Raw genomic sequence first — 16,385 nt, forward strand, 5'->3', positions numbered from 1 at the left:
TGTGACTCACGAGGTGTCATACTGCGCAACGTGTGATAAAAATAGTCATTTAGCGCAGTGATAAAATGTGCATAAAATTACATTGAATACAATAGATGCCGAGTCGAGTACCCATTGTTGCCTTACAGTTATTAATGTTACAGTTGTTAAAGTTTTATGTAATAGCGATATAAATGGTATAATTACAGTTAGATGATCAGTTACTATGCGAAATGTTCTCAGAATTCTTTCCTATCCACTAAAGTAAAATTTTCATTCATTAATGTTTTTTATATATTTCGTAATTCAAAATTTATTTCCATAATTTATCCCCAGTATGAGCACATCTTAAATTGCCTCTTTATCACAATTTATTGATGATCTATTATTTTTTCCGAGAAATGTATGTTAATGTTACTCTTGAAAACTATCCTAGTTCATAAATTCTATTGGATAGTATTTATTTGACTGTCAGTCGACAGTCAGCCACTATAGAAAGTGAGGGAATTCTCGATCCTGAATCGACGTATGTCAAATATTAGGCTATGGTGACGTGAAATCAAAGAAAAATAGGGCTACCGTAGGGCTACCGAGCGTCAAATATACTAACTAACATTTGACGCCTGCCAGTGACGTCTATTAGAAGTTCCCCAACTGTCGTAAACTATGGTAGAGACCCAAGCGAAACTCATTATGTGGACCAATTCAAAGTAACATATTATACCGTATCTACAGCATAATTCTCTTTGTTCCATTCATCGTAGTTTGAATTGTTTTCCGCTGTCTGGTATTATAAAGCTCCACGAACGCGAATGATTACTGTTATTTGTTGTCAGGCTTTATTATTGTCTGCTTCAGTTCATATTTTCTTTTTAGGCTGACTACAGAGTTCTTTATGAAAGCTTACTTTGAAAGAACAGTTTTTCAGTTTTTTTCGTGTAAAATCTTCGTCAGAGATTTTTAAAATCTGAATGAGTTAATACTTAAACTTAATAAATTAAGTCAGTGCTGTAATATTGATGGAAAATACCTACTGCTTTTATACTGTTATCTTTTCTCTACCTAGGTTTACACCTTAGGCATCACTGCCTACCACCAGAAGAGGTTGAGCTCAAATGTGTTGTATATTTCAAACAGAATACCTAAACATAAAAATTCCTAATAGCTAGCCTCAATAGTTCAATGGGCATGGTATTGATTAAAATCGGGAAGCTGGTAGATTGAAACCAGACCCGTTTACTTGGACTTTGTTCCACCTGGGTGATCAAAGTAGAATAAAAAGTGAAGTCATAATATTACCAGGGAAGGGAATTATATCTCCTGAATATTATCATAAGAGTTGAGCGTCCAGTATTTCGTATTTATTTATTTGAACAAAGGTAGAATTTCGCAGTTTGAGATCTTGAATTTTAAGGTGTTTGTAAGTTTTAAGGGCCTCTTAATCGGATGCTGGATCTCCTAGCACAATCTGTATTCTTAGTAGGGGGATAAGGGCGGTTTTACACGGGTTATTATTCTTTAAAATAATGTTAATACCTAGTATTGTTCTTTAAAATAAAGTTAATACCTAGTAAGTCAAGGCATTTACCAGGATTACATAAAACTGTTAGTCGTGTTTCCGTCTTCGCAGCTCGAATAACTTCCCGCCGCCCCAGATCACACGCCTCTTTGGACACGAATGGCTATTTGCTTTTATGTGGCGTGCTTTAAGCCTTTGCACCCTACATAATATTACTATTGTACTCCGTATATGCTTTTATTTTGCGAAACGCTTATATTTTAATATGAAATGATACATAGTACCTACTTTCTTCTTTCTTAATATTCTGTGGGAATTAAGTTTTCTTGGGATGAACTTCTGTCTCTACAGGATGCAAGGATCAGGTGTTTTTCGTCAAGATCAATTTAACGGTTTATAAATCAAAAATATTTATTTCATGTAGGCCAACTTGTAGCTCTTATGACATGCTAAGACTACCGATTTGGAAGGCAAAAGAACAGACAAGAACAATTTTAATGTAGGTGCTCGTACCTGTGCTATAAAGCGTCCTAATGACTAATCTAACCCAAATTTTAATACCAAAACCAGTTTGAAAGTCTCGGTTTTACACACATTTTCCATTCCAGCTATATAGCCTGGAAACTTCTTTCTAATACTTCTCATCTTCAACAAAATCGTACGAGTTATAAAACGCAAATCTATTTCTCAAAAAGATGCAATACTTATTAGCATAAGTTGTTCGCATTACATTTTATTTGCAGACTATATTTTTCATTCGAACATTCTAAACCTAAAATACTTATGCATATAGAGCCTGGAGCAGTTTTAGTGTAGGGCTGTCAAGCTTTGTTAAACGGATCAAATACCCTTATAAAATAAAATAAAAATTTTTGTCTGTGTATCTGATCGTTGCCTATCCATGCGTTCGCGCATCGTTCATCTGGTCGAGTTGAAACTTTATACAGTTATTATTGGGACTTTCGACAGGGTTTCTGACATAGTATCTACCATCAAAACAACGTATAACAATTTGGTGGTGCGTGAGACGCATTGTACAAGTCCCGCAAATTGCTAATGCGAGTGGCCGCCATTTTAGTGACGTATATACGTCAAATGACGTTATTTCGATGTTAATGAGACATGGTTCCAGCGCAATAGCAATTTGCGGGACTTATATGCCGGGCAAATGTGTTGCTTAATTTTTTAACGTCGTTTCAGAAAAAATCTCTTCATTTCATCTTCAAATCATCTACCTATTGGGCTCACCCACATGTATCTACGCTAGGCTAAGGTCAATTAGGTTGCAATACTATAAGCATTAAATCTGCCTTGTTGCTTTTAGCTGTGCAACAATGAGGAAAAATATAAACTATAAAAAACTAAAATCACAACTGTACCACCCCTTACGTACGCTCAGAAGTAGGGACTCTAGGACACTTATGACTCCATTTTGCCTTTTATCCTTCAAACCAACCCAACCATTCGGAGCAGGGATTATTATTCAAATAGTAAATCGTTAATGTAATTATACGACTTTAGAAAATAGACTCGGATTTTATTTCTCTTTTACGTCTGTCTGTGTGTCAACGGGCTGTTATATCTCATGAACCGTAAAAGGTAGAGTTCAAATTTTCACAAAATGTGTATTTCTACTGCCACTAATAATAAAAATTTCAAAATGGTTGCTATGTAAATTTAAAAAACCGGCCAAGTGCGAGTCAGGCTCGCGCAACGAGGGTTCCGTAATAGTCTTATTTTTTCGACATTTTGCACGATAATTCAAAAACTATGATGCATAAAAATAAATAAAAATCTGTTTTAGTATGCACAGGTAAAGCCCTTTCATATGATACCCCACTTGATATAGTTATCTTACATCGAAAATTGAAAATACTAATTATTAGTTTATGACCACAATTTAATTTTTTTTGTGTGATGTAACCACAAATTCACGGTTTTCAGATTTTTCCCCTAATACCAGCTATAAGACCCACCTACCTACCAAATTTTATGATTCTAGGTCAACAGGAAGTACCCTATAGGTTTTTTGACAGACCGACAGACAGACGTTATATAAAGGTAAGGGTTCCGTTTTTCCTTTTGAGGTACGGAACCCTAAAAAGTACGTATCTTGTACGATGTGAAGGTCGAGTCGGACTCGCATGTGAAGGGTTCCATAACCCTTCGTGTGCGAGTCCGACTCGACCTTGACCAGTTTTTGTTTTTAACTCGGGTGATTGACTGTTCCATCGTTGTTATTTTATTATGCCTCAGTCACTGTAGTTTTATAATAAGAACTATACTAACTCACTATACTGATTCAAGAATACACTAAAAAATAAAAACTTAAATATAGTGCAAGCATTTTATTTCAACGATCTGAATAATCTTTGCTGTCTGCACAGCGAATGGACTGAGTTAGTTCGTACGTTTAAAAGAGGAATGAAATCGCTAGCGAGAGTCGATACTTACTATCGATCGGTTGGCATCTTCGATTTAGCATAATATTATTATTCCCCGTTGAAATCTGGGCCTTATTACATCATCATGACCGGCTCACTACATGAAATTTGATGAAGCGGCTTCGTCCGCGTGGTCATAAAAATCCCGCGGAAATCCTTTGTTTTTCCGTGATAAAAAGTCACCTATATGTTATTTCAAGGTATAAGCTATCAAGCAACCAAATCGGTTGTTATTGTGGCGTGAAGGAGTAACAAATATCCAAACTTTCATATTCATATTATTAGGTACTTACTAGTACTCGTATTTTACCCCCTTAAGGTTAGAATTTTCAAAAATCCTTTCTTATCGGATTCTACGTCATAATAACTATCTGCAATTATTATGTCTGCGTACGAAATTTCAGCCCGATCCGTTCAGTAGTTGGAGCTGTGCGTCAGTCAACTTTTTCGTTTTATCACCTTCCTACCTACCTATTTACCTACCTATTTATCTATTTTACCTACTACCCTTTAGTCAATCAATCAGTCAGTCAGCTTATCATTTTATTTATTTAGATTAGGAATTATATTACCTGGCCAGGAAAATGAAATGGCGAATATCTTCGGTTCTCGCCAACTTTATACGTTTTCCAACCATGCGGTTGAACTGGAGGATGTTTTTGGCTCGGCCTTTTCGGCGGGAAGCCGCCGACTTTTTTGGTTTCAGCGTCTTTTCCCCCACAAATAGAGACATTTTTCGCCGTGGCGGATTTGGTGCAATATTTTTTAGCATCAAGTAATATTTTGTACGACTGCGACTTGTTTCTACGACATAAGATTCTTTTTCAAGTTAATTAGCAGTATTCAGCAACTCCCTATATCGTTATTGATCTAAATTGTAAACTAGTATACATTCAGACGAACCACACCACCACCACATCATGGCGGCAGAAAGTCCCCAGGCGTGAAACATCTCGCTACTGTTTCCGTAAGTTACGTTGTAGTAGCCACAAATTACTGAATGGTACAGTGGTCAGTGACTACGATGTGATCATAAGCTTGTCGTTGCGTTTGTGTTCGAAATGTCGTTGGTATTGACGGTATTGACCACACGTCATCGCCGACAGCCTTTGAACGCGAATACAAAATCCCCGTGCACATTTTTGCCTTTTTGTGACACGTCTAAAGGGCCCAAAGGGTTGCCTTTGATCCAGTTTCGTAAAAAAAGTAGTTATCTAACCTGTGTATGAGGTTGTGCAAAAAATAATCCGTTATCATCATGTTTATAATTTATTTTGTAAGTAAGGCTAGTGCCAGAAATAAATATTAATATTTTGTTGTAAAAGCTCGATAGCTCGACAGCAAAATTCAAGTGGTTTGACGACTTGCAAACTGGAGCTGACGTTTCAGTTTTTTAATTTCGAACTATAAAGCTGCTCATTATATTTTTCGACATGTTTCGAAGATTTCATGCAACCTTTTTAAAGCTAAATTTGGCTGTGTGCAGACTACCGGTTCGTGTATTTACTGGATTGACGTATTTTTTGCATCTCTCTAACATGGAAGACATGTGTGTGGAGTGAATGGAGATAGATTATACCCTGGATTAACACATAGGCTGCTTTTTATCCCGGAAAATCAAAGGGTTCCCACGGGATTTTTAAAAACCTAATTCCACGCGGACGAAGTCGCGGGCATCAGCTAGTATAAATAAGATAAGTTAGGCAAGCTTAGAAGTGTCGATTAGATTGCTAGCAAGTGTAATTTGAAACAAAGACATTAACTTGTATTCGCCACAACCCACGCACAAGTTTGTAAGTATATACATACATCTTCAATAACCCGTGGAGAATTACTCTGTACCTAAACAATATCGTTACGCAGGTCACGTTGTTAGAAGCACTTATTATTCTGCGCTGTAGGCGCTAAGTTCACTGTTTTTATCAGCGAAACTTGTAATTTCAAAAATCCTTTTTTTTGTTCAGCTATTCGTTCCTTATCCGAGAATCTGTTTCAAAAGTTAGATCTTATTTGCGTTGTACTTTCACAAAAAAATATCTCATCAAAGTTTGAATTCACTATGAATAGATGTAGATTTTTTTCAGCTTATTTATATCCTGGGAATGCGTTTTATTACTTTATGCTTTTATCTATACTAATTTTTGATCTCGGTTTTGCCCGCGGCTTAATACATTAGACTGTTCCTACTTTCTTAAATTCAGGCGTAAGTTCCATCTCTATCGATGATTCCCTCACCAATCTCTGTTAAAACTTATTAATGAAATTACCATGAGCTTGTCTCAGGTTAATAGCTCCTTTTCTCCGAAGGTATCCAAGCAAATTGTGGTTAGTGTCGCAACGTAATCGCATCATCTCCGGGCCTGAAGGCACAATAACCTTAATAATGTAGAAATAAGCTTTCACTACAACTAATTAGATCTGTAATGGACAATTAACTAGTATAGGAGCAAGTACTCTATTACTACTATCATTAAGTTTTGGTTCTGATTGCCAGCAAACTGTACGTTATTATGTGTTTTTGTCTTTTTTTTAAAAGAGGATCATGGGTCTTGTTCAAAAATACTGCTGTTTAAGTAACGCCACTACAATATTTTATGCTGTGCTCTATAAAAAAACCATTGTACCTTTTAGGCATACTAGATTTAGGTTAGGTTTAGGTCAAAAAGATTTCCCAAAAATTCCAAGATTCTCGCGCGTTTTGATGTTTTTTGCTGCTGCCAAGGTTTCAATGGGAAATTACAAAATGCATTTCGTCGCTAGAGCCCTTTCCTTTAACCAGAACATAACCGACTTCTCCTTTGACGCCAGACTCATTAAAACTGAAGTGTCTATTGAAGTTGACCTGCTACAATTATGTTGTATGAAAATGAGGTAAAGTTGAAGCAATAAAAAACATCTTACGGCATCCTAGAGCTCCTGAACTCGTTGCTCCAGTTTATTCAATCCTTCGTCATTAAAGCATAATAAAGCCTTTTATATATGTAGATAAGACATTTTCGAAAGTTTATGAAAGTTGGCACACGGTCCGGTTTTTTTTGCTGGGGTTCCGTACCCGAAGGGTGCCAACGCGACCCTTTTACTAAGACTTCGCTGTCCATCCGTCCGTCCGTCTGTCTGGCTGTAAGCTGTATCTCGTGAACCATCATCATCATCATCATAATCAACCCATCGCCAGCTCACTACAGAGCACGGGTCTCCTCTAAGAGTGAGAGGGGTTTTGGCCATAGTATACCACGCTGGCCATGTGCGGATTGGTAGACTTCACAAACCTTTGAGAACATTATGGAGAACTCAGGTATGCAGGTTTCCTCACGATGTTTTCCTTCACCGTTAAAGCAAGTGACATGTAATTACTTAAAACGCACATAACTCCGAAAAGTTAGAGGTGTGTGCCCGGGATCGAACCCTCGACCTCCGATTTGAAGGCGGACGTCCTAACCACTAGGCTATGACAGCTTTTTACAATTTTTTTCGTGAACCATAATAGGTAGAGACCTGAAATTTTTACAGAATGTGTATTTCTATTGCCGCTATGACAACATTTCAAAATTACCGCTATGATAAACAAATTAAAAAGTGTAATTTCTTGTACGACGCGATGGTTCAAAACCCTTCGAGTGTGGGAGTCCGTCTCGCACTTAACCGATTCTTGAACTTATTTCGGAAACTTATTGCAACGTAGCTTGCTAATAATTAATCAATAATTAATCATACTCTTGCAAATTTTTTAGTAGAGAAGATAAACCGTCTTGTGCTGATGCCCAAAAAATTTTGAGTGGCGAACTCTCTTATCAATTTGTGTCAACGACGGTCCAATATGAGTTGTTTGATACAATCGATATATTCCTCCCAAGAAAGAAATATAATATGATTTCAATATAATAAACAGCTACCATGAACTCTGCAAGAAAGGTCGTCGTAACATTTCGGGAACGCGAAAAAGGAAAACGAGAGGCGCTAAGCAAAAATACGATAAATCTTTATAAATCCCACCTGCCATCGCATTTCTTTGTTGCTTTGATGAAATTAATGTCAGACCAGTTTAATCCAGTTTCCTTTGTACGTTATATTTATTTACCGTATATGAATACAAGATAAGATGGAATTCTTGTAACGTTCCCGCACAGAAATAGGGTTACCCATTTGTATGTATTACTCCTGACACCTCAGGATATTTGAATGCTTTGATCGTGCCCACAGATCGTACCCGTATTTCTAATGTAATGTAGAGAATTGAATCACGATAAAATATATTGGTGTATTCTATTTTAGATTTGCGGTTTGTGAGTGAGTGTGTATTCAACTTACAACAAAAAATGAAATTGCACCGGGTCGGTGGAAAATGAGTTTTGTCACAGTTCACGCTGGTTTCGTGACACGTATAAATAAATTCATATCTTTTTTAATGAAGATTTTTTTACTTCGTTGTTTGTAACTACCTTCTTCTTATGTAGTTATGCGAGTAAAACTGAGCAAGTGAGCCAGCGGTTCGATGCTGTTAAATTGCAGCCGCCCATGAACATTACATCAGCACCACAGGAACGGCCAATGCGTTGCCGGATTTTGAGGAATTTGTTTATCCGTCCCCATATTATAGTTTAAGAGAATACACCGGGTGGAAACTAGTTCCATAATTTATAGGTACCTACGTATAGTATGTAGGGTGGATGAGGATATTCAGGAAGACAAGTGTGGTAAAAGAGGTTTTGTAGCGGCAAACGCGCTACTTGTCTTAGTTGAGTTAAAGTGAACAATGTTTTATTCTAGAGAATAACATATTATTCTTTCTTTCTTTATATATTTCTATACAGAAGAAATTCACCATTGGTTTATTTTGTTTCAGGCTCTGCACCCTGCGCGTGACCAGGCTTCGAGTATGCGGTGCACTGGGCGAGGCAGGAGGGGGTGCCGCGGGAGGCGCAGGCGCCGGCGCGGTCACCCTCGCGGCTCGGATGCACAGCAGCAAGCGAACCCTGCGCTCTAACGACATCACCGTACCCCCCATGGACGTGGAGCTGGACCTCTGCTTCTCGCTGCAGTACCCGCACTTTGTCAAGCGCGATGGCAATAGGTGCGTAATATGCTGTTGATGATATTCGTCTCGTCTCGAAAGTTGGAAAACTGGCCGAGGTTAGGCCGAGAACCAGGACTATGCGTTTGCGTCGCCTTACGTACCGCACTTTCAAAGTATCAACTTTTGTGATGAAAGCGCGTACCTATTTAGATAGGGGGCTATTTAACTTTCTTTGAAATTACTCATCTTGCAATTAGGAGGTTAGTGGCAAGTTCTAAGATAAATTTTAAAATCTAGCAATGCGGGCACTTGCGGTTGCATCCATTTAGAAAATTAAAATGCTGTATCTAAGCGTTCGTATTTAACTTAAAGTTGAGCGCCCATAATTTTACAGAAATTCTGTAATGTAGATCTAATTTATTACTAAAACTCGCAATCGGGATATCATAAGACATTGCAGAATTTTTGAACTATCAGAAATTCATAATTTGGAGAGCAATAAATTAGCATACCTAAAGCCTAGACTTTTTCAGTTCGGTATTTCTTATTCGTTACGTCAATTCGCTTGGTTTTACGAGTAATAACGGTCTGTTTCAAATGTTAACGGCGCAACGATATTTTAAGGTCGAGGTTGGAACTAATGGTTTACGGCCATAAAAAATACGGATGAGTGTAAACTTTTATAGTTTTACTTTGAGTATATGTTATGGCCACGAAGTAGAAAATGTTAAGTTTTCTACTACGTTGTTATGGCTCTGTTTTATGGACGGAAACCTGTGTATTATTGAATTGGTCATAACTCATAACTATTATTTCAAGAATACTGGGACTTATGAGTAGCTTTTTCACGAGTTCATAAATTATAACATACAAAATGTATCAATAGGCATGCAAATGCAGTGGTGTCATTTAGTATAGATTGGGAAGTGGGAACCTTTGATGTATTTTAATGCAATTTTGATGTATGCTGCAGGAGTATTAGAGAAACAATTGCTGTGTTATAACTTATAACAAATTACATGTAACTACTAAATAAATAAGCATGACGTAGGTACGATATACGTATCATATCACAATATAGAACAAACAAATATTATGATTCAACAAGCCCTATCCCCGCTAAGTAGGGTATACAAGTAAATGTGTTAGTAAAAAAAATAACATTGATTGTGTAACCCTTGTTTGCTTGTAGGTGCTGCTAGCTATTTTTAAGCTCTAAGCTGATAACAAAAGTAATTGATTAACAAAATTACTGTACTTGCTTACTTAATTATTATTCAGAGAAAAGACGTATTCTATTAACTAAAAGGGTGATTTAATTTAACCTTAATTTTTGATATTCTTATAGTTTGTGGATTTACATCTATTTGGTTTAATTAAATACTAGCTAGCTTTTTCCTGTGACTTCGTTCGCGTGATAATATATTTTATAGCCTGTCACACTCGTGAATCATATACCTAGCTATAGGTATATGATTCATGATAGGTATATGAAAAGAACTTTCAGAAATTCAGAATCGGCGGGGTGATTACGTATCTCGCGACAGACGTAAATCTCGCGATCATTGCTGTCAAACGTCCGGCTAGAGAGAGACAGCAATAGCCACAAAGCAAAATAAGAATAAGAAGAAGAAGAGACGGCAAATGAACTATAGGATTGCTAATGCTGTCGCGTTGCTGTCGCTACTGCAACGTGTTACGTAATCACCCCGCCGATCATTAGTTCCAGAAATTAATTAGGACCGCCTACATGTAAACATATAAACTTTACTCCTTTATAATATTAGTGCAGATATTTTAGAAGAACCTATGTGGTAAATAAACAGCATTTCGCTGACTAAACCTTGGGTAGGTTTAGTCCCAAGCGGCTTAGAATTCCAATATGACAGGATTTAGTAAGCTCCAGCTGAGTCTGAAAATAGGATTTTTTCATAATAGGCGACGCCATAATGGATATTTAAGCCTTTAAAGGCCATAAAAAGTAATATACCGATATCGTTTAGCGAACTGAGAGTCGGCTTATGCCAATCTGAATTTAGATGATGAGAAGTAGAGTAATAGATATTTCGAAATGTTAGATAGAAGCAGGCCTTACTTTTTGGAAGTCTGTGATGCATACTCAAGGAGCCAAGCTATCTTGCTATAGTCCGCTACAACCAGTTAAACTTTATTGTACAAGCGTGCTATATATGCTTCGTTTATCTTCACATATCTAAGTAACTAATAAACTAATAGACTACGCAACAAAAAAAAAACCGACGAATTGAGAACCTCCTCCTTTTTTGAAGTCGGTTAAAAAGTGCGCGGCAGTTACGATTTTGGTCTCATTTTGGTAAAAAGAAAGTTAGTAACAATAATGGAAAAATTCTAACAATATAATCGCTCCACAATAATACTAACATGCATGGAAATACCAAGATTATTATATTATGTAACATCAAGGTCTGTGCAATATATGGCAGGGTATTATATGATTTTCGTGATAAATCAGCCGTATTTTGTATTTATCATTTTTAATGGTTGCAGGTTGCAGATTATGTTGCAAAGACGCAAGAAATACAAAAACCGCACAATACTCGGGTACAAGACGTTAGCTGAAGGCGTCATCAGGATGGATCAGGTATTTTTAAACATACTCATATTTTTCAACTGTTTAGCTCTAGACGTTTTCTCTAGATTATAACTAGTAGGTTCTTCCTTGATCTTTATAATTTTGAGCGTGTATACTTTAATATTTCCTTTTAACGTATATGTATCACATCAATCTTTTCACACCTAATCAACTAATATAAATTCTAACATGTTCTGTTCAAGTGGAAAATGACTCAATAAAATACTTTTAACATCCCACACGACTTGCAAGTAAATGGCTAATATCGTGTTACATAGCAGCTGGTGCTTGGGCCCGAGCCCTGAGGTTCGAGATTGTTAAGGCTACGTACCTACAGATCGAGTAGCGAAGGTGAATTATTGTAGGCGTTACCGACGACACGCTCGCTTCGCTCTTGTATAATCAGCTACGGTGAGCGAATTGGTAATTGCTAAGTAGGGGAGACCGAGCAGGTTTATGACTGAGGAGTTGCTACAAAATCGATTTTTCGGTATCTATTTAGCGAATTTGTAATGATGAGCGCTTAATGCTTTTTCAATGTTCTATCTAATGAAGTTTATACCGTCAGCCCACGCAAAGAGATAAAGGATATACCTACCAACGACTTTTATCCGAGAGAAAGTTTTTTGATATCGTATATAAATCAACCAAATGTCTTTCTTTGTCCTCTGTCACATACCTTCTCGGTTTCCTGTATTGATTGAAGGCAAACGTGGCTTCGGTGGTTCTACAACAGCGAAAGCGTTCAGTTTACATCGTGCCCATAATTCGCCTTAGCTATTCGGTCTGTAGTCTATAGGCGCCATTATCAGATATCATCCTTTTAAGCGGAAACGTGTTCAATGCGTTAGAAGTAAATAGGACGAACTATACTAAGGTGTCCTGCAACCTCGCGTTGGAATCGCGCATCTACAGTTGGCGTCGGATCTTGATGACTGTGTTTCATACCGCTCCTTGTACCTATTAGAATTTACAAATCATACACGCGCACGCGCGTATTCATAGTAGTCAGGATCCTGCAGTCTCTCTCGCATTTTGCGTGTGTTTTAAGCTTAACGAAGGAGCAAACGTTTTCTTTCCATTTAGCTTGTTCATCGCTCATTGCTTATCTGATTAAAGATTTTAGCTCAACAGAAAATATAAAACTAAATCAACGTTAAAATATGCTTACCTTTCCTCCAGATCTGGGTGGTTTTTTTGTTTTTAATTAAATACTCTGATTATTTTAAATGGTTTTGTCATTTTCAAATTATAAGGGTAATTATAATTTTCCTGGTGTTTAAAGTTTAATCAACATATTATTTTTTTGATCAAAAAGCGTGTAGAGAGTAATAATAATTCATATCTAGTTAGTAGTTACTATCCAATTATTCGCTTGAAAACACCTGATTAAAGCAAGGTGAAATTCATATTATATTATTCTGAATATGCCGTCAAAATTGTTCGAGTTTAATTTATATAAATTTAACGAACTGAAAATTTAATTTTCTCGTGTTGGCGTAATTATTCGCATCCACACATCAGAGTTCAGTAGGTACGTTTAGTACGAGTTTGCACAACTCGATAAAGTTGATAAATTTCGAGCATCAAAACACTACCACGTCAAAGTAAAATGGCCCCAAAGACATGTTTTTCGCAAATTCAGTAGGTACCTAACTATTTATTATCATCAGTTTTGTTTTGGACCACTTAAAACGTTCGATGCATAAGCGCGTTTTCACTGAAGCAGAGCGGAGAGGAGCTAAGTGAAGGCGTGTGTTTCGACCCGTCAGATTACTTAAAAATGACGTTATAAAATAATCCCGTGTTCTAACAATATCATGATTGGTCTATTGAACACGTCTCCGCTATACACGCTTATCCATTCTGCATCCAACTAATATTATGGACGAACTCGAGCTTAAAACAAAGCAGATTAGTTTCATATTACATTTTATGTTCGAAGGTTTTAAGGTTTCAATATCAACGTTGTCGAGATGTGTAAACTCGTGCTGACCCTACAGAGTAATTACTGTGTGTATCAATGAATCACGCAATTGGAGGAACGTCGTTAAGGCAGAATTTATGTTTCCTCTAATTGGAGTGGGATCGCAATGAAATGTTTTTACGGAATCCCCATGGCTTAAATTATATTTAACAAATTAAAAAGTTCTTAAGTTGATATTATCTAGGTCACATTTATTTTTGGGATAACGATATGTTTTACTAACAAAAATTAACGTACGTCTATATTTTATAAAAGTGATATACGTTTCACCATCGAAATATAAATTTATATTTCGATGCCTTTTACTGACTTATATCACGATATCTCAGGAGCTACAAAGCCGACAAACTTGAAATTTGGCAAGTAGGTTCCTTATAAGGTTGAGGCACAAAGCATTTAATTACAATTTTATGTTAACCTACCCGTGAGGGGCTGTTGGGAAATATAGGGTTTAAATCTTCTCCCACTGGCGGACAAATACGCCTTCAACGGCTGTCGGCTAGTATAATGTCGATCATCAGGATTATTTTAATTTTTCTGGCAATGAAAATGAAATAACAGTTCTAATGAACATCAATTCCGATTCCTAAACCAATCATCTTCAACTACGGAACAGATCTTAAAATTTTAATGGCAATCGGCATAATAAATAGTAATTCAAATCTTTGAAAAGAGCAAACGATGAGTTTCTTGCCGGTTCTAAGTAGGACAGGCGTTTTAAACTACTAGTAGATTTACTTGGCGGTTCAAAAGCACTTGTTAGAAGTTTATTTGAATAAAAAATCTATCTAGATACATATTATTCTATATTTAGTTGTATATCTAAATAACCAAGAGTATATCAATACTCTTGGTTATTTTCTTAATTAAACTCGATATTTTTATTTATCGTCAGTTTGGGCTGGAATTGAAATGAATGAAATTAGAGATTTTTACCTTTTCTCTATTTTTTGATGTCCAATAAAAGTTTCATATTTTTCGAATATAAACTAAATAACTATACCTACCTATCTGGCATTTTAAGAACATTTTCCCCCGAGCCCTGACGCAAACAGAGGGGTATTAAAGTGTAACGTGTGTATCTGTGCATTTGTGTTTATCTATGTGTATGTCTGTGGCATTGTAGCGCTCAAACGGATGGATCGATTTGAATGCGGTTCCTTTAAATCGAAAGCCTGTTTCGATTAATATCGTATTTTTATCAAAACCTGTTCAACCGTTTGAGGATTATCAACTGTTTTCTCAGTCGGTGTACGTCTTATGGACTCGATTCCGACTACAATGAATGTATGATTTATTTGTACAATGCAATATTATTGCTACTTTGACCTGTCGGCGGTGATTTAATTTTTTAATTTACATGGTATTGTTTTTCCCGAAGGTTCTCCAGCGCTCAATGGACATGGAGTTGGAGCTGACCAGTGTGGGTGGCAAAGTGGGAGCCGGCGCGGGCCAGCCCGTGGCCAAGCTCACCATCACCGGCCTCGCCTCCACGCCTGTAGACCACGACACCAAGAACAACAATACTCTGCTCATTACCGGTAACTGATATTTACCTATAGAATTTTGGGGAGCCGCGCACCTTAATTTTTAATCTACATACATCCTATAACAGTATCCAACGCTCCTTTGAAAAAAAATCTAAATACATGTAAAAATGATAAGTTCTAGCTTCCTCACTGACTGATTCATCAGACAGCTCAAACTCTTGGACTCATAAAGCTGTGCACCGAGGTTTCCTTTATACAGGACAGGACGTAGACAAGGAATAATGCCAGATTTTTCGAAATTCCTACGGTATAGCGAATAGGTAAAGAAGATTTATGTTTTCGCTGTAAAGTTGCCTTATTTCCGTTACTATAATTTTCTAAAAACTTTAAAGACTAAGTTTGATATTGGTCACGCAAAACGGAGGGCCGAATACTTAGCTTAGGACTTGGTCTTCTTAATCAAAGGCCAAATGGCCAATGTAAATATACCAAACGTAATAAATAGAACATCTGGAGATTTTAGTCCCCCTGTAATCGATTAGCTCTTAAAATTTTTAAGTGTTTTGGGTCTAAGTAAGTACCTACATGATGTAGATATCTTTCCCTGCTTTTGTTTTCGTTAGAGCCCTAAGTGAAGCGTTGTCAAAGATAAAAAGATTCTTTCCTTCCGTTTTTCTTTTTTTAACAAAGACAGTCAAGAGGACTGTATCATCCAAATTTGTCTTTGAATTTTGAATTTAAAAACTGATTACGTTTTCAGAAAATAGCCTGAAGAGCAAACTCGCTCAGAGAAAGCTCAGTCGTAAACCAGTTTGGACTTCTCTAATAAAATAGGTGTATTACTTGTTTCAGAACGTGGTTACTCGGACGAGGAAGAAGAAGGTGAATTCAGCTCCGTTGAAGAAGCGGATGAGATGACGTATGGTGCTGCAGCGAGACGGCGGGCGCATAGGCAACTTGCTTTCAATAAAGGAGACTTATCATATACTAAGGTTCGACTTGGTTCTAGATATTAATTATTGTAATTACAAAGAATTGTATGAAGCACGTCCCACTGTGAAGCGCAACAGCAGTAACGCATTTCCTACGCGCGCTCCACAGTATGAATCATTTCTTGCAGTTTTTTGTGTTACATGTATTACCTTATTCAAATGCTAACAAATTGGTCTGGCTTGATAACTACCGCTAACTAATATAATGCTGCCATTCTTTTGCTAAAAAGCGGCTAACCCCAAAAAGTAAAAAAGTGTTGGAGTTAGCCGCTTTTTAACCAAAGGACGCTTTTTTGGCAATTACACCAAGTTGTTATTGAAGTTAGCAGGAGACGCAAAACTGTGCGTT

At 36.9% G+C, this 16,385-nt stretch overlaps 1 protein-coding gene across 6 annotated transcripts in view; it reads left to right on the forward strand.

Annotated features, from left to right (window-relative positions):
- KrT95D (phosphofurin acidic cluster sorting protein KrT95D) overlaps positions 1–16,385 on the forward strand; it is a 114,896-nt gene that overhangs the window by 75,719 nt on the left and 22,792 nt on the right. For all 6 annotated transcript variants that reach the window (XM_069504726.1, XM_034977892.2, XM_069504727.1 and 3 more), the window contains exons 2-5: positions 8,786–9,013; positions 11,483–11,576; positions 14,936–15,095; positions 15,897–16,036. In XM_069504726.1, coding sequence (XP_069360827.1) covers positions 8,786–9,013; positions 11,483–11,576; positions 14,936–15,095; positions 15,897–16,036 — 622 coding nt within the window. The remainder of the gene's footprint in view (positions 1–8,785; positions 9,014–11,482; positions 11,577–14,935; positions 15,096–15,896; positions 16,037–16,385) is intronic.

The sequence above is a fragment of the Maniola hyperantus genome, chromosome 18 (genome assembly GCF_902806685.2).
Source record: "Maniola hyperantus chromosome 18, iAphHyp1.2, whole genome shotgun sequence".
Lineage (NCBI taxonomy): Eukaryota > Metazoa > Arthropoda > Insecta > Lepidoptera > Nymphalidae > Maniola > Maniola hyperantus.